Source organism: Chenopodium quinoa, unplaced genomic scaffold (assembly GCF_001683475.1).
Source record: "Chenopodium quinoa cultivar QQ74 unplaced genomic scaffold, ASM168347v1, whole genome shotgun sequence".
Lineage (NCBI taxonomy): Eukaryota > Viridiplantae > Streptophyta > Magnoliopsida > Caryophyllales > Amaranthaceae > Chenopodium > Chenopodium quinoa.
Window position 1 is genome coordinate 424,965 of NW_018743175.1, and position 18,294 is coordinate 443,258.

Here is an 18,294-nt window from a genome sequence, read left to right on the forward strand (position 1 = left end):
CTTGTTCACCCAAAACATAAACATTGTTCCTCCAAAAGATAATTAAGTTAATACAATTAAGTTAGCCCATTATATACCAAAAAAATTCCTACAATTAAGTTAATGCTACCCGACTAAGACCCAAACACCTTCATAGGCAGCTGCAGCTCCTTCTTCCTTCATCTTGTTCTAAAAAAACACAGCAGCCACCGTGACATCAATCAACTGAAGCTAAGGAAACAAACAAGGTTAGACAACCATGGCAGACTCATTTGAAGCGACGTACTTCGATGTGGATCAAATTTTGACAGAAGAACAAGAGGCAGAATTGTACTACGAATACGCAGAAAATTTGCAAGATTTAGGCATGGATTACTACGACTCTGAAGATGATATGATGCAAGACACAGAAGGAGAAGACCAAGGGCAGCAAAACACTGAACACACACAAGCTGAGGGTGGTTTCCAGGAAATGGAACAAGCCATTCACCAGGGGATTCAATAGAGACAAAGAAAGCAGCTCACCATGAAACAAAGAAGAGAAATAGTAGATTCAATGTTGGTCAACATGCATCAAGGCAACTTACCAAGAGGTCACTTAAAGCATTTGGCAGTTAATTACAATGTGCACAAATCAAGCATCACAAGAATTTTTGCAGACATAAAGAAGCAAATGGCACAGGGTAGTTTGATTGATGTCAGGGGCAAAAAATTTGGCAGAGTAGGCAGAAAGCCAAAGGAATTTTCTGATGAATTCCTACAATCAGTGCCTTTACATTTAAGGCAAACAGAAAGGAGCTATGCAACAGCATTAAAGATCTCCCATGTGACACTTCACAGTTTGAAGAAAAAGGGAAGGTTAAGAACACACACAAGTACCAACAAGCCAGTCCTGACATCAGACCACAAGGTAGCAAGAATGAAATGGATGTTGTCACACATAAATCCAGTTACAAGTAATGGGGACCCAACATTTGTTGAAATGAACAATGTGATACACATGGATGAGAAATGGTTCTATCTGAAACCCTGACAAGAGGAGGTTTTACCTCCTACCTAGTGAGGAAGATCCTTATAGGCCTATACAGTCCACAAGATTCAAGCTCAAAGCAATGTTTATGGGCTTAATTGGGAAGCCATTGTATGACACAGATGGAGGACTACTTCATGATAGGAAATATGGAATATTCCCATTCACAGTCAAACAACTAGCCAAGAAGTCAAGTAAAAACAGAGTAGCAAGAACATGGGAAACAAAAGCAATACATAATGTAAACAGAAAGGTGATCAGAGACATGTTGGTGGCCAATGTCATTCCAGCAATTATTTCAAAGTGGCCTGACAGTCAGCCAAAAAATATTGTAATCCAATGGGACAATGCAAGGCCACACCAAGTTCCTACTGATGCAGAGTTTATGGCAGCAACAACAGCTCATGGATTTAACATTCAATTTGTTTTTCAACCACCACAATCACCAGATTTGAATGTGCTTGACTTAGGGTTGTTTAGGTCAATTCAATCATTGCAATATCAGTCTTTTCCTAGCAACCTAGATGAGTTAGTTACAAAAGTGCAAGAATCTTATGAGGCATTCAATCCTCAAGTCAACAAGTACATTTGGCTGTCTTTGCAAAAGTGCATGATTGAGATCCTTAAGGTACAAGGTGGGAATAAGTACAAATTACCCCACATAAACAAGAAAAAACTCAAAAACCTTGGAGAGTTGCCAAATAATGTACCAGTGCAGAAGGAACTTGTTTTGGAGGCAGTGGAGTACCTAAACACTATGTTTAGGCCAGTAAATGAGGGGACTGAACAAGGAACAGAAGAATTTGAGGTAGATGCAGACTGAGGGACTCATCACATCAAAGTAGAGACACATGGACTGCCACACATAACCACTTACAGTTGGTATGGTAATTTTGTTTTATGTTCTGTTTTTTATTCTGGTATTAGGTGGTTAGGTGTATTTTGTTGATTACAGTGATGAATCATGTTAGGCAGTCTAATGTCAAGTACTTTTGTAACCACATGTTCAATGGAATAGAAATGGTTAAGAGTCTGATGTTAAGTGGGCACTCAATCCATCAGAAGTTTTTTTTTTTTCCGTGTTTCAATAAACCACCAACCACAAGGTTACCTCAACAATAACAGCATAAAGCACATCATTGGAGCAAAACAATTGTGGGTTGGGAAGGTCAATAGAGTCCCTTCCTCATTTGGATTTTGACAGAGTACACAACACAGACACTTAGGGGACTGAATACAAGTCATGCTACCACATAAGGGACTGTCATGTGTTCTCTACTTAATTGATCATTGAGAACACTTCAAGGTATGACCAAGGCACCTTTAAAAAATGTACAGACACATTAGCCTCATCATTCATCAATCAAACACCCATATGCCATTTTCCAACAATCCAACAGCTGCTAAAATATACTCCAACACATGCATACATGCAACATAGTCCAGAACAGCAGACATAGCCAAGCATCCAACTGACCAGCCAATAGCAAACAGGCTATCTAGCCAACAAATTCCGGAACAGCAAACATGACAACAGAGCAGGCAATCAAAAACAGGCAACCATCCATGCTAAAATATACTCCACCACATGCATACATGCAACATAGTCCAGAACAGTAGACATAGCCAAGCATCCAACTGACCAGCTAATAACAAACAGGCTATCTAGCCAACAAATTCCGGAACAACAAACATGACAAAAGAGCAGGCAATCAAAAACATGCAACCATCCAACATCAATCCAGATCTACGCATACAAAACCAACTAAGCCAACATGCATCCAGATCTAGTCACAGAATCCCACAACACCAACCAATTAACAAAGCTAATCAACAGTATATCGAAAAAATCAAAAAACAGGGACTCTTTTTTTAAAAAAAATTAACACAGGAAGGGTTAGAAAGCGTTACGCAAGGGTCACTTGGAGGGTTAAACCCTAAGATTCATACGCCTCGCAAAGTGATTCTTCAGAAGAGGGCCAACCACTTCACCGTCGTCACCTTGGTCAGCCTCGTCATCAGAAGTCAGGATAATGACCTCCTTGGCAGGCAACCCCCGAATACGACTCAAAGCCACCCAGGCCGCCTTCCTTTTAGGCCGAATCTTGCGTGGTGGCCTTGGATTGTTAGATCTGGGCTTAGTTTTGGGCATAACACTCCCCTCAGCACTGTCGCACACTGGATCTACAGAAACACCAGTGTAGTCTAGCGCTTGTTTCCCCCGTGAATCTCCTTGACCCTCACCGGTCTTGCGACGCTCATCCTCGTCTACGCTTTCAAGAACTTGGCCCAAGGCCTTGTATGTGGTCGGAGAACAGTAATTCAGGGCCTCCTCAAACGCGTATAACTCACAAGGAAAAGGAGATCCTTCGGCGATACCGGTCATCAGGGTTTTTATCAAGTTTGCCTCGCCCTTGTCATCGATGGCGATATAAGCGTCGCGAAGTGGAGATAGGTTAACCATGGTGGTGAGGGACTCTTTTTTTTGGAAGTTGAGAGGACGAAAACTCAGATTTCAGTGTTTCAATGGAGAAAATTACAGAGGCGAAGGAGAGTGAAAGTCGAAGAACCAGATCTAGGGTTCTTAAGAAGACTCGAGAAGCCAGAAATAATCCCAATGTTTTTTCAATTAAATGTTGGTGGTTGTGAATGTGGCTGTTGGGATTGGATTGGGGGAAATAAATGGAGGGAGTAATTAGATTAGGTTAATTTAGATGTTTTGTATGTAATGTGGGATTAGGGTTAATAAGGGGTAGAATTAAAAAAATCACAAATTTTAAGTAAGGGTAAAATAGTAATTTTTAGGGTTTTTGTTTACCAAAAATGGAAATAAATTAGAAAGTTGCAAATAATTTTTAGCGGACTAAAATGGCAAAAGTTGCAAATAAAAATTAACGGAGGGAGCATATTAAGAATATGTATTACGAGTAGTACTTTTCCATCTTATTTTTTATTTGCAAGTTGCAATAGGGCCCGTTCTATGCACGGGTTGTGTATAAATTATCATCTATACTTCTATACTTTAAAACAAGATATGTGCCACGTGACAACCTTTATATATACTTTCTCCGTTATTATGTTTATCACAAGGTTTGAACACAAGACCAATACTCTGTAGGGGGATTTTTCTGTGTGGTCGGGATTACTCGAGTTACTCCTGACCAAGTAACCCCTGACCGAACCCCTCAAGTAACCCCTGACCAAGTAACTCAAGTAACCCTTGACCGAGTAACCCCTCGAGTAACACCTGACCAAGTAACCCCTCGAGTAACCCTTGATCGAAGCCCTTAAGTAACCCTTGACCGAACCCCTCAAATAACCCATGACCGAGTAACTCGAGTAACCCCTTACCGATCAAGTAACCCCTGACCGAACCCCTCAAATAGCCCCTGATCGAGTTACTCGAATAAGTCATGACCGAGTAACTCGAGTAACCCCGGCCACACAGTGGCCAGCCATATATAAAAATTTGGCTACTCTGTAACAAATGAATTAATGTTCTTACCAACTTGCTATATTTTCATCATGCTTCATATTTAATTATAACACACTAAATACTTTAATTTGTACAAAGCATCAATTTGAGAGCGTTTATTTAGTTTCAATAGTTATTATTGTTCACTTATTTTTTGTAATTATATATATAGTTTATGATTTTATAACTCAAATAATATTCACTGATATTTAAAGTAAAACCCGGTGCATCGCCCTGGCCATACACTATTTATACTTAAAACTCTCAAATTACTTGAGTAACTTTATTTCATCGTCTTTGCATGGTAGTAGTTAATCAATAATTCGTATAAAAAAAACTGAATATCAAACCTTGTTATAATTTTATAAATAAACTTTACTAACTTGAAAAACTATGTAATTTAACCCTACACATATTAGCAATAGCATGAGCTATTGTGACCAGTTCCCTTCCCACTTTCCAAATGATACAATTCTTTAAGAGCTTCCCTGTCTGTATCAGATCTCCAACAGTCCAAAGTAGTCTGACTTCTCTTCGTTTCAAGTTTTGGAGCAGATGTATAATAGCTAACGAGTCTGTAAAAAACATAACTCGCTGATATCCCTTCAACCTTACCCACTAAATAGCTTTTAAAGCAAGCCAAGAGCTCCGCATGTAGAGGTGAAAGTGCCTTTCCAAAGGTTCCTCCGCCCTCCAAATAGGTTGTCTGGTCAAAAGAGTATGCCTATCCCATTCCTTTATTTCCCGTACTTTTTTTCCAGGAACCATCCACCATTACAGTGGCCTCTAGACTTGCATCCCGAGGATTGCTCATTAGATTTCCTTCACTACCAATGTTCACTCTAGCAAACCCCAGCGGTGCACCACTGTCATCTATGGCCTGGGCTAAAAGAGAGCTTCTCGCATCCAACCTCTGTCAAACAGATAAATTTTCTCATAGCAGAGTTGTAATTCATGAATAAGTCCACCAGATACCCTCCCTCATTGTTAAACACCCTTCCATTCCTTGTCAGCCAAAGGCTCCAAAGCACTCCAATGAAAGTATTAATTCTTTCACTATTTCTTCCATCCTCGCTAATAAAAAGCAGGATATATTTTTGAATCCAGTGTCGCAGTGGAGTAGATTCATCAAGTTTAGAGAAGATATGCAGCGGGCAGTTCTGCCAAGTATACCTTGCAAAAGAGCACATCCTCAATAAATGTTGTAGATCTTCCGTCGCCATACCACAAGAATCACAAAGTACCTCTACCTCCACCCCTCTATGAGCCAAATTTGACTTAATTGCCAAACCATTCATAATAAGCTTCCAGAGGAATAAGCTCCATTTTGGCGGTATGTTGAGCTTCCAAATGAGCTTGTAAAAATCAAATTCACACAAAACACCCTGTTGCAAAGTAAAATCACACATTAGAAAAGAGTACCCTGACTTCACAGTATACAATCCCGAGGAATGACCCCCCCCCAATAAAGAACATCCTGCTCCTCATATGATGGTAACTCCATTTCTAGAATCTTCTATGTCGTACTCCATTCGAATCTGTCCCTAATGATTTCCGCATTCCAAGACCTAGATTCATGTAAAACTAGATCTGTTACCCTACTCGTACCAACCCCACGGAGGAGTTAGTTCAACTTAAATTCTAGAACCGATCCCTGCACCCACTTCATATTGCGAATCTTAACTCTATCCCCCATTCCCTATTTTCCAGTGGTAACCCTTCACCATCTTGTTTTCTACATAATACAAACCCCGCCTTCCCCAAGAAGCATTTCCACGAACCCCTAACATTATATCCCCTACACCAAGAGCAAGAATGGTCCGGCGCTAAAGCACGAGCCACCAACAACTGTGGATTACAATGTATCCTCACCACTTGTTTAAACATTAAGACATCATTCAAACAAGCCATATATCTAATACCTAGGCCACCCATACCTTTTGGCAGTTGGATAGTCTCCCTCTTCACCTAATGCATTTCCTTTTCCCCCTTGTTTCCCCACCAAAACTGAGTAATCATCGAATCAATCTTGTTAGAGATCGAAACAGACAATTTAAAACATTTTATCCCATGAGATGAAATACTAATCAACACAGTGTTGATCAAGACTAGTTTTGCCGCCTGAGACAAATTTAGAGAACCCCATGATAAAATCTGTTTAGAGACCTTATCAACTAGAAATTGGAAGGCAGCCTTTTCCCCCGTGGAAAAATCAATTGGCGCCCCCAAGTTTCTGTCCAGGGTCAAGACCTGGCAAATATTTAGAATATTTTTCAGCTCCTCTATTTCTTCCAGCTGAGACCATTTGCTAAACTTGATAAAAGATTATTCAATTTTAACGCCCTGAAATATCCCCGAATCTCTGCAAAAAAATCCACCACATTCTAACATGAGGTTGTTGTCGCCTGAAAAAAAAAACCATAGCGTCGTTTGCAAAAAATAAATGTGAAATCGGGGGTGACCTCCTCGTTACTCAAAGCCCCTTAATCTGATCAACATTTTCTTCCATTGAAAACATATGTGACAAAATATCCATATAGAACAGGAACAAATAAGGGGATAGAGGGTCACCCTGACGTGACCCGCACTCCGGCTTAAAAGCCTCCAAAACCTGCCCATTAATTAGAGTCTTGTAGGACACGGTTGAGATACATAGAGAAATCCACTATATCTAACTTGTAGAAAAGAAGGATTGTACCGACTCAACCACTGAGGTGCCCACCTTCTCCCAATGCAAATGGAAGAATTCTGCAATGAAACCGTATGGACCTGGAACTAGCGCCTTATGATTATGAATAGAGAACATCGCCTTTCTAATCTCTTGATGTGAAAAAGGTCGGATCAAATACTCCGTATCTGAGTCTGCTATTAAAGGCAAATCTAACTCCCGCAAAACCAAATCAATCCTTTTAATTTTATACTTTTACAACATATATATATATAAAGTTCTTTACCAAATCAATTTCTCTTAGAGTGCGCTTAATATTTTGAAAATAATGGCCTTATGACATGCAAGCAATCTTATACTATGGAATTTCCATAATATTCTTACACGAAACTCTTTATTTTTCTTAACATCTTGACATATTCAAGTCTCCCTTCTTTGCAGCCTCAATTTTTTTCTTTCTCAATCATCATCTTCATTATAGTAAAATTTAATTTTGAGAGATATTTCTCATTTATTTTTATTTTTTTTTTGGAACTTAGGTAGTGGTGTGAAAAAATCTTTAATGGAATTTTGTATTTATATTAGAGATGGGGGAATATAAAGGGTTAATAAATTATATGACAAATGTGATTAAATTGAATTGCAAGATAGAGGGAGAATAGGAGAAGGTTAAGAAAATTCAATTTGTTGAATTTAAGTGAAGGTTATAGAATATAAAGAGTTATTGAGAAATAAAGGGGGGAGCTTGAGAAGTTCTATGTAAATGTAAGAAAAGAGAATGATTATAGGGAAAGGTAAAAGGGGAGGGGACATGTGACAACTTTGGTTTGTGTTTTTAAATACTAAGTATAAATATAAATAAATAGATAGATCAATAGATGTAGATATTCACTATTCACTTAGTAAAAAAACACAAACGGATAACATTACTAATACCCCAAAATTATATACATACACGTAAAATTCGTAATACCTTTACTTTACCTCTTCCACATGTTAGTAAAAAAATACAAAGGAAGTCATTTTTGTAGCCAAATTGTTATCGACTTATTACATATTTGTAGGGAATTTTTTTTAGTATTTGTAGACTTTTTAATCCATGAAGAATTTTATTCAATTTTTTTTTTTTTTTTTGGGGGGGGGGGGGGGAATAGCTTGTTAGAGATTATAGTTTAATCCAAAGGTTCTCTTGGACTCTACCTAACCGACACTTTTGGCGTTTTTAGGTTGGTATTGATTTTAATGTTGTTGGTATACCAATATAACTAAAGCAAGCCTAATTGATATTCTTCTTTGGTACCAACAAACTTCTTATTATTGGTATTTCCTTTGATACCAACGAACTCTTAATTGGTATTTCTTTTGATACCAACGAATCCTTTGTATAATACTAGCTTTTAATATCAACTAATGTTCACTTGTTTTTCACTTAATGACTTCTATCGGTACTAGTTATCACAACTCTACTACTTATATATCGAAACAAATTATCTTACCAATTTAACAACCCACCATGCTTCGCAATAATAATTCTTTAACCAGAGAGTTTTGACCAATACCTGAACTTAGTCGACAATGGAACTTCCGGTGTTCTGATCTTCCGGCTTTACCAAGGTAGCTAAACCCAGCCCTGTCTTCCTTAGATCAAGCACAACACAGATCTGATTTGTTTCCTACCTTAGACCGTAGTCTCTAATCAAACAATTTTAATTGTGTTTATGATGGAACTTCTTTAACAGAAAGATAACTTATTTGATATATATAAGGTTCAAAGGGATAACGTTCCCTTCTTGAACGCAACTTTTATTTAATTTGAACATATTACAACACTCATATATTACAACACTAACTGAAAGCTTAAACAAACATAAGCTGAACTAGAGTGTTCTCTACTTCAAGAGAGATGGAGAACCAATCTGTCTTTTAAGGCGAGTATTTTTCTCTAGAGGACTCTCTAATGTTTTCAGAGGAATTCTCTAGCTAAATCTTCCAACTCTGCCTTCACTTATTTGTCTAATTCCCTTTATATAGGGGAAGGCTCACAAAGGTCACCGACACTTTCTATGGCTTACAGAAAACCATGACTTAGCAAGTAAATATCGTTCACTGCTTTTTTAAAGATACTTTAAAACAAATAAAACGTGCTACAACAGTAAAAGTAGAATACATAATTGCTGGTGTGGGCTCAGGATTCCATTAACTCGTCCATCATCATATCTTGTAGACCACCCTCACTGTCCTTACTGTCTTCATAATGGACATACATTGGGTTGTATTCTTCTATACTGAGATCCATCACACATTTGGCAGCATAGGATTCATCCCATGTGACAAAGATCTCCAATAAGTGCTCTTTTCCCTCTAAGGATAAATATCTCCCAGCTTCAACTTGTTCAAGATAATCATACACTGATTCACCATGTGATACTCCTTCTTCTAAATAATTTCTTAACCATTCTGGTGCTACTATTGTAGTATTCCCCACATGTATTATGACTGGTGGTTCTTCTTTTATTGCTATGAATTGGTTAAGATACTAAGAAATATAAAAAAAAATCCATAAGCTCTTGCCTCCGTAGGATCTTTTACTCGTCTCTGCTGGATACAGATTGGATCTTTGACTTTGCGATGAACATCTTCAAACATGATCAGGAAATGTGGAGAGCTAACTTTTCCTTCAACCATTTCGATGTTTGCACTTTGCACTTGGACTTGATCAACTCTTCCTTTGTATCTTGTTGCATCGTAAATTCTTCTAAATACATACCTCTGGAATTTTGTGAGCTTCTCAAAGAAAGTAGTATTATTTTCAGGAAATGGTAAAATGCTATGAACCATTCCATAATCCCAAGCTCTATAGTGCTCCGCCACATATGGTGCCCTCCATTCCAGAGAGTGTGAATGAATTGACACAATACCCACTCTGGAGTTAGTGTTGAACATTATTCAACTTCCCCATAGATCATAAACATCATACAACTTGTATGACCTTGATACAACTAAATTGTACTGGAATCTAAATTCGTTATCTTTTATTTTATTTAGTATTATATTCTGAATATCAGGAATGAGTCGCAGGATAATGACCATTACTTCATACATTAGGAACCTTCGAACTGCTACATGACAACTTTTAATCAAACCATCTCGAGATCTCTTTTTTGATGAAACAATCATGGCCTCCATCAAGGCCCAAGTGGAGGGTGAAACCCGCTCCATTGCTTTATCAGTTTCTTTAATAAGAGTTTTTCTCTCTGCCTCCATCTTTTCTAGTTGATGGGCAGGAGGTTTTCTGATGTCTTGTGCTTCTTCACCGCTGGTTAATTCTCTGGTCAAGCTATCTGTCAAAGAATTTTTCGATCCCTATATATGTTCAACAATAAAAGAGCATTGGTTAAGCCATAATTTCCAACGCATGAGTCTCCCTTGCGCTTGCATATTAGAAAAATTCTTTTTAACAAAACCAAGTATGCCTTTGCAATCTGTTCTTATTAAGAATTTTTTAGGGGCTAAGAAGATTAAGAACTTCTCATCCCTCTAATGACCGCAAGGATTTCCTTTTGCATTGTAGGATAATTTAACTCAGCTTTATTAAAACTTCCACTGTTGTATCTGTAGAGTCTTTCTCCTTCTTTGATTTTTAACACAACACTCCAGTGCTCATTAGTCATTACTAGCATCTGTTTCAAGGATTAAATCATCTTCACTAGTAGCTAGTGTTAGTACAGGAAGATCTTTACACATAGCTTTTAAATCTTGAACAATTTTGGAATCACTTTCTTTCCAGTTCCAAGTTATTTCTTTCTTGAGTTTTTGTTGTAATGGTTTTCTTAATATAGCAAGATTCTCTATAAAATCAGAAGCATAAGTTAAAAATCCTAGAAATCTTTCTAGTTGCTTTCTATCTTCGATTTTATTTGGGAATTTTTCAATCTTTTCCAGGATATGTTTTTGCAAGTTATTTGTCCAGCTTTAATTTCCAATCGAAGAAACTCAAATTCTTGTTTAACATAAACACATTTATCTTTTCCAAGGATTATATCATGCTCAACACATTTTTGAGTTATTGCTTTAAGATCATTCTTATGTTGTTCTAAATCTTTTGAGAATATTAGAATATCATCTATGTAAACCAAACAACAATGATTAAGTTCTCTAAAAATATTATCCATTCTTCTCTGAAATATATGTGGTGCATTTTTTAATCCAAAAGGCATTACTAACCATTCATAATGTCCTTGAGGGGCACTAAATGCAGTTAATGGAATGCTTTCTTCTTCCATTTTAATTTGCCAGTAGCCACTCTTACAATCCATCTTAGAAAACCATGTGGATCCTTATATTCTATTAAATAACACAGTTTTATTAGGAATGTAATATCCATCATTGTCATTTAGCTGTTTATAATTAATGACCATTCTAGCTTTACCTCTTTTTTCTTCTGCATGATTCCTTACCATGAATGCTGGACTATTGTGAGGACTCTTGCTATTCCTAATTAACTTTTTATTCAAAAATTCTTTTATTTGTTCATCAAATTCCAATAAATCTTGGTAGGTATAAACCATTTGTCTTACTCTAATAATCTTATTAGGATTTGTTATAGTTATCTTAGCAAATGCCTTATCCTTTTCCCAATGTTCTAATGGATTTGTTGAATATAATTTTTCACATAATCTTTCTTGCTGCTTGCTTATCTGATCTATTAATGATAAATCACACTCAGAAATTCTAAGTGCAACCTCTCGTTGTGTAGGTGTAACCCTATCACCACGCTGGCTGCGCGTAAATTCCATAGTCTGATGAGTATAAGCCTTTGTTATTTTCTGTATAGGAACAAAATGACCATTAATAGTAAAGATAATTTGATCAATGGTTTGAGTGCATGGAAAGTATAATCTTTGAAAATTGTTTCCTATTATCATATCATGACTAGGTTGGCCAGTTACCCGCAAAAATAGGAATAACACATTGAACCCCTCTGATTTCTATAGGTAATTCTTCAATTATATATGTATGCATCATTACACTATTATTAACAATTCTAACTTGCATAGGATTTTTAGCCTTTTTCCATAAGAATTATGGAAATAATGACCTTTTTCCAAAACATGTAGAACAACCACTATCAATATATGCACATAATTTATATTTATTATAATCTTCAATGCATATATCAATTGGAATATAAATACTATTAGGATTAGTACTAGATATTTCATTAAAAGCTTCCATTTGCATATTAACCTCATCTTCATATACTGGTTCACTTACAGTTTTGGTCTTATATCTAATTACCTTTCTTTTTTCAATAATAGGATTATTCAAATCTTCATGTATTTCTAAGTTAGAATATGAACCAATATCTATACTATGTCTTGCTGGTTGCTTTAAGGCTTTCTTAGCTTCATATTTTTCATTTAACTTTTTTATTAAAGCTAATATTTCTTCTTCATACTCTTCGGGTTTTTCATTGACTTGTTTTTTCATCCTTGAATTTTGTCTACTTAGACTTGGTGTTCTAAGACTCATACTTCTCTGCATTTTAGGATTTGTAGTTAACCTAATATGAAGTAATCCTGATTCATCAATTAGCATCTTACTTGACCTATTTTTTACTGCAGGATTCATGAAGAATTCTTCCCATGTTTTTTCAATTTCTATTTCATTAGAATTTACCTTTATAGGGCTAATTTTCTTCTTAGGACCTCCTCCTTGCTCATATTTCAGAGCATCTACTATTTTTTTTCTTGAAAGATGAATCTATAGTGTTAACCAGCTTATAGACTACCTTCCATCTTAATTGTATAGGTCGAGTTCCTTTATGCATGTATACTCCATCAGTTTATTACTTGATTGCTAGAAATTTTGGAGCATATGAATCTTCTAAGCTCACATAGTATCTAGGTTCACATATATAACTTACAGTTGCTTAACTTAAGCTACAAGTGATACCACTAATAATTTGCTCATAGAACTCTTTACGTCTAATATACTTGCACTGCACCAATACAAATATAACTATAATTTCCTTTTTCTATATGGTTCTTAATGCTTTTCCAGTTTATGATATTAATTTCTGCTGCTTTCTTTTCACAATCCTCGATTACTATACTTCCTTCCATTTCTTCACATACATATTTAGTTCTAGTTTTAAAGAAAGAAGTTTTAAATATTTTATCTTTAGTAATCTAGGGAAAATTCCAGCTTTCTTTGTTCATTTAATCTAGGTCTTTATCTTCAATTGAATACTCTGCTCTTTTTAATTGACCTATAGCCAGTTTACTTTTATCCTCATCGTCTGATTCTTTTTTCTAATATTTCCCCTTCCATCATATTATTTATTTCTTCATAATTTTCATCTTCAAACTCACAGTCTTCAGGTTCTTCAATATACTCATTTTCTTCTTCTATGATTTCTACTATTCCCTTATTATTACTTAAAGCCAAATCTAAAGCCTCATCTTCTGATATTTCTATGTAGTCCCAACTACCTAAGGCTTCCATTAGTATATGATTAGCTTTCTTACATTCATTAGCATAGTGTCCTAATTCTCCACAAGAGCAACACTTGCATGTTTTCTTTTTCTCGGGACAATATGTTGCCTTTCTGAAAAACCTACTGGGTTTTTTGTATTTATGTTTACAGTACCTCTTCTTATAGGTTTCTCCTCTTGATCTGTCAAATTTATTTTTCTTATAATTCTTCCTCTTATTATAGTTTTTTCTTTCACATCCATAGTTATTTGGGAAATCCCAACAAGTGAGAAATTGTCTCTTCATTTGTTGAGTTCTTGCAACCTCTCTACATTTCTTTTCAACCCATTTTCTTAGAAAAGCAATTCTACTACCTAGGGCATCCCTAGCTAAGAATTTCTCTTTCCATTCTTGATATTTTTCACTAATTTCTTCATGAAGAGAACTTGGTAATTTATCGTAGAACATTCCAAGATTTGTTTCATTTTCACCAATTTTATAATAATATGTTTCAAATTCCATAATGTAACTTTCGACATATTTCATATTACAAATGGACAAATTACTTAACTTTCTTTGATATTCCATTCGTTTTTCAAGGATCAGCTCTAGGACCAATGAATTCTAACTCAATGTATTGACATAATTGTCTAAACATTCTAGTAGGAGATTCACTAGCTCTTAATGTATTTTTTACTTCTTCATCTATACCATCATACCAATCTTCTACACAGCCATAAAAGCTATGTTCAATGTAGTTTAAAAAAATTTCAGAAGTCCATTTAGTGTTTAGATTAAGTACACTACTCATACTCGTTTTCCACTGATCTAAAATATCTTGTTTATCTCTTACACCATCTAATTTAAGCTTATAACCAGTTTTACTTATAGGTTCAAGAGTCACTTCTTCTTGTTTGGGTATTTAATTAGGCATAACCTTGATACTAAATCGGGTAGTTTTCCTTGGTATGTATCTTGGTCGTGTGCAAATTCCCTCTTCTTGATACGTAGGTCTTTGGATAACATTGTTTACAATAAATTTTTCATTAATAATTTCTTCGCCAACATCATTATTATCTATTACCCTTTTACCTAGTTTATTTTCAATCTTTTGCTGAACAACTTCTATAGGCAGAAAATCTAGATCATCTAACTTCATTAATCCCATTTGTTGATATAAATCTTCCTCTAAAGTAACATAGTTATTCTCTTCTACTTCGTTATCAGAAGCAATCCCTTTTTCAGAAATTATTTTTCATGATATCATTTAGCTTATCATGGTCTTCTTCTTTATCAAACAAGATTTGCAATTCTTCAATTGTTTTCTCCTGAAGATGATGGCTCATCTTTAGTTTCTTTGTTCTTTTCTTGGTTACTAGTAGGTCTTTTAGGGAGTGATACCGTAAACTTTTTATTTTTATCTAAATTTTGAAAAGGATATTTATATTTATAAGGGACGATTTTTTCCTTATTAGGTGATACTTCTTTACTAGATTGATGTCTAACTTCGTTTGTTAAAGCAAGTTGCACTTGTTTCACTTGTTCTTTTAGATCACTTACTTTTTTTATTAATATCGGTTGTGGTTATTGATATCTTATTTTCAATTTTAATACAACGAGCATGTATGTTATCAACTTCTGATCTTAATTCACCAATTTGATCTACTATATAATTAAGAATTAGGCCAAAATTACTAGTACATTCAGAAATATGATAGTAATGCTTAAAATCAGGTTTCTTACACTCAATAGAGGGCCTATTATTCTCCTATTTTACTTAATTATTAATTGAATTAACAACGTAATTTAACTTTTAACTGTATGGCTTTGATACCAATCGACGCAACTAGGATACCATCTGATTCAAAATAGACTTGATTAGGATACCAATAATATAACAACATATACCAACGACAATACTTGTTAAATATGATACCAAGTGCAATATTAGAATTATACCAATATTAACGTAGGATGGTTTTTTTTTTTTTTTTTTTGGTCAAATTATGAAAATAACCTTAGTTGAATCCTTTTGGGACTATAGCTAGTTGAGGCTTAGAATTTCCAGTTTAATCCACTCTTAGCTTGTTACAGCACTATCCAACATTGTCAGTTTATGAGTACCTGCGGGCTACAGAGCTAGTCAAGTATGACTGACTGATTGTTATCAAAGTTAACGAGGTCCAAACACTGTTGGTCTTCTAACATTTGATAACCAAATTAATACTCCATGTCCTCTTTAATCATTATCTAAGTTATAGCCTCATCAAATTGAATTATGATGTTTGATAGGCAATAAGAAATCTAGCTGATAAAAAGATATTCGTGACTAAGCTAGTGACCAATAGTAAAAGGCTTTCTCCTTTTTTCTAACTTGATATTAACAAAATGATAATTATATGAATGTTAATGATTTTTTAATTCCTATAAAAATAACCACTAATTAAAGAAAAAGTTCAAACCTTTCTTCAAAAAAAAAAAAAAAAAAAAAAGAAAAAGTTCAAACCCGCAACAGAAAGCATCTTCCTTTCAACAGTCTATTATTTCCTTCTATCATCTTTTATCAACTTAACATACGCCACTAATTAGACCAAACCGCCATTGCATAAATTTATGCTTTCAAAAAATCAATATAACAATTAATTTGCTGACGGAGTCACAGTAATATAAGAAGCACGTAAATTTGGTACCATTATCAAATTGTCATTATATATTTATACTTCCTCCGTCTCATATTATAATTCCTGTTTTTCTTTTTGGAGACCCAAAATGTTATTCCTGTTTCTATTTTTGGATAGTATGTAAATATCATTATATTCTCATTTGTTTAATTTTATTTATTGAACTTCCTAATTTACCCTTAAATTATTCACTTGCCTTGTACTTTTTTTCACTTTCTCTCTCTAACTTTTGTCTATAATTGTACCTTTTACTTTTTCCCCTTAAATTATCCACTTGCCTTATACTTTTGTCTAACTTTTTCCACTTTTAATGTACTTCATTTACGTTCTCCTATTATTTTTTAAATATTGTAAAAAAACACAAACAGAAACTATATATTTGGGACGGAGGGAGTACAATATACATCTACGTTATTGTTTTAGCTTTTCCTTAAACTGTTCCTTTTTACCCCTTATATCTCTTACTGTCTTACAGTATCAACTACGAGTAGTAGTACAAGAAATGAAAGATGGGTCAAAAATAAATGGACCGGGCTGTGTAGTGTAAGTAAAGCTAGCTTAGACATTCTCTGGCAAAGACAGGTCTGCTAAATGTGAAGAATGAAAAATTAAGTGTCGGGCGGTCTTTGGGCTTTGAGTGGGTGGGGTCCACCTCGTTTGGACCCATAACATTCCTTTGGAATTTGGGACACTACAGTGACCCCTTCTATCATTGGATCATTAGCGCCTCTTATTTTGTTCACCTAATTATACCAATCCATTAATAATCTCAATTAATCCCCTTTTAAAAATATATATATATATATTCTTGTAAAGTATTTTGCCATGGACCTAGTCTTCACCTTAATAGGGTTGTAGGGGTTACACAAATTGGAACTACATCTTGGTTCAACCTTATTTTGTGATCCACTATGATATCGTTTTTAAATCGATTATTGGTAAATATCATTTAAACGAATAATTAGACTTATTACATGCGAGAAATGGTTTCAGATTAATATACATAACGTCATAACCTTTTTAAGGTAGGAAGCAATTTTTTTTACTAGTAGAATTAAAAATGTAATTTGATAAAATACTTGGTTTATTATGTTAATGGTTTCTTCAACTTCATAATCATGAAAAACCATTTAGCCGCTATTGTTTATCGGTGTTTATCGAACTTTTTGTGTCAATGTTTTTAACACAATCACCTATTATTTTGTCTAAAACTTATGCAATTTTTGAAATATTGGTTTTTCATGAACAACCCTAGACTTTAGAATTATTGGAGGGAAATTAATTTTGCCTTTGTACCCTATTTTTGCCATACTTTAACTTGTTTTCATAAAGTTAACTTAATTTTGCTACACAATATAATGTTAGTTGGTGGCAGGACAGTGATGAAGATAAAGCTTGGTTTATTTTTAGCTTAAATTAACTTTTTTTTTTAACTAAACTTAACTTATATTTGCTAAAATGTACTTCGTATTTTAAATAGTTAAAGAGCATAAAGCCGTAATTAAATTAATTGTGTATCAAATTGGTACTGAGTTCAAAATTTATATAAAATGACAACCTGTAGAAATTGTTATATACACCTAAGGTGCATGGTGCACCCAAGGGTATTGCTTGTTTATTTCGATGATTATTGCTCAATTTATCATCAAATGAGCAAAAAAAAAAAAAACCCTTGGGTACACCGTTCACCAGGGTGTATATAACAATCTCTTGACAACCTGTTATGGTTGTTAAGTGTTAAATATATGATTGTATTTTATAGCCTTAGCTTTTACCTAAGATTTCATAATCATAGTTTTGTTTTCCCTTAATTAAAGATTTAATTTTGCTTGTTTGTCAACATTAATTGGCCCAAACGATGCTGGTGGTGGCAACTGGCAGGGGGGGAGGGATGGTTTTCTGAGCAAAAAGGGAATGACGTAAAGTGGACACTTGTTAATAAGTTTTCTTTAATTAATTTATAAGTTTATTCTTTTATTTAGTT

The 18,294-nt window shown here is 34.8% G+C and overlaps 2 protein-coding genes across 2 annotated transcripts; one reads left to right on the forward strand and one right to left on the reverse strand.

Moving 5' to 3' along the window:
• Nucleotides 1-1,091: 1,091 nt before the first annotated feature.
• LOC110732797 lies at nt 1,092-1,832 on the forward strand. Its single transcript, XM_021912803.1, has 2 exons — nt 1,092-1,433; nt 1,515-1,832. Exons 1-2 carry the CDS (start codon nt 1,092-1,094, stop codon nt 1,830-1,832), a joined length of 660 nt encoding a protein of 219 aa, XP_021768495.1.
• Nucleotides 1,833-13,446: 11,614 nt separating this feature from the next.
• Nucleotides 13,447-14,151, reverse strand: LOC110732798. Its single transcript, XM_021912804.1, has one exon. It carries the CDS (start codon nt 14,149-14,151, stop codon nt 13,447-13,449), a length of 705 nt encoding a protein of 234 aa, XP_021768496.1.
• Between the last annotated feature and the right edge of the window lie 4,143 nt (nt 14,152-18,294).

Coding starts and splice junctions, on each gene's coding strand:
- LOC110732797 (XM_021912803.1), top strand. CDS start 1,092: ATGTTTATGGGCTTAATTGGGAAGCCATTGTATGACACAGATGGAGGA. Junction 1,434..1,514: donor ATGGATTTAACATTCAATTT/GTTTTTCAACCA, acceptor TTGCAATATCAG/TCTTTTCCTAGCAACCTAGA.
- LOC110732798 (XM_021912804.1), bottom strand. CDS start 14,151: ATGGAATTTGAAACATATTATTATAAAATTGGTGAAAATGAAACAAAT.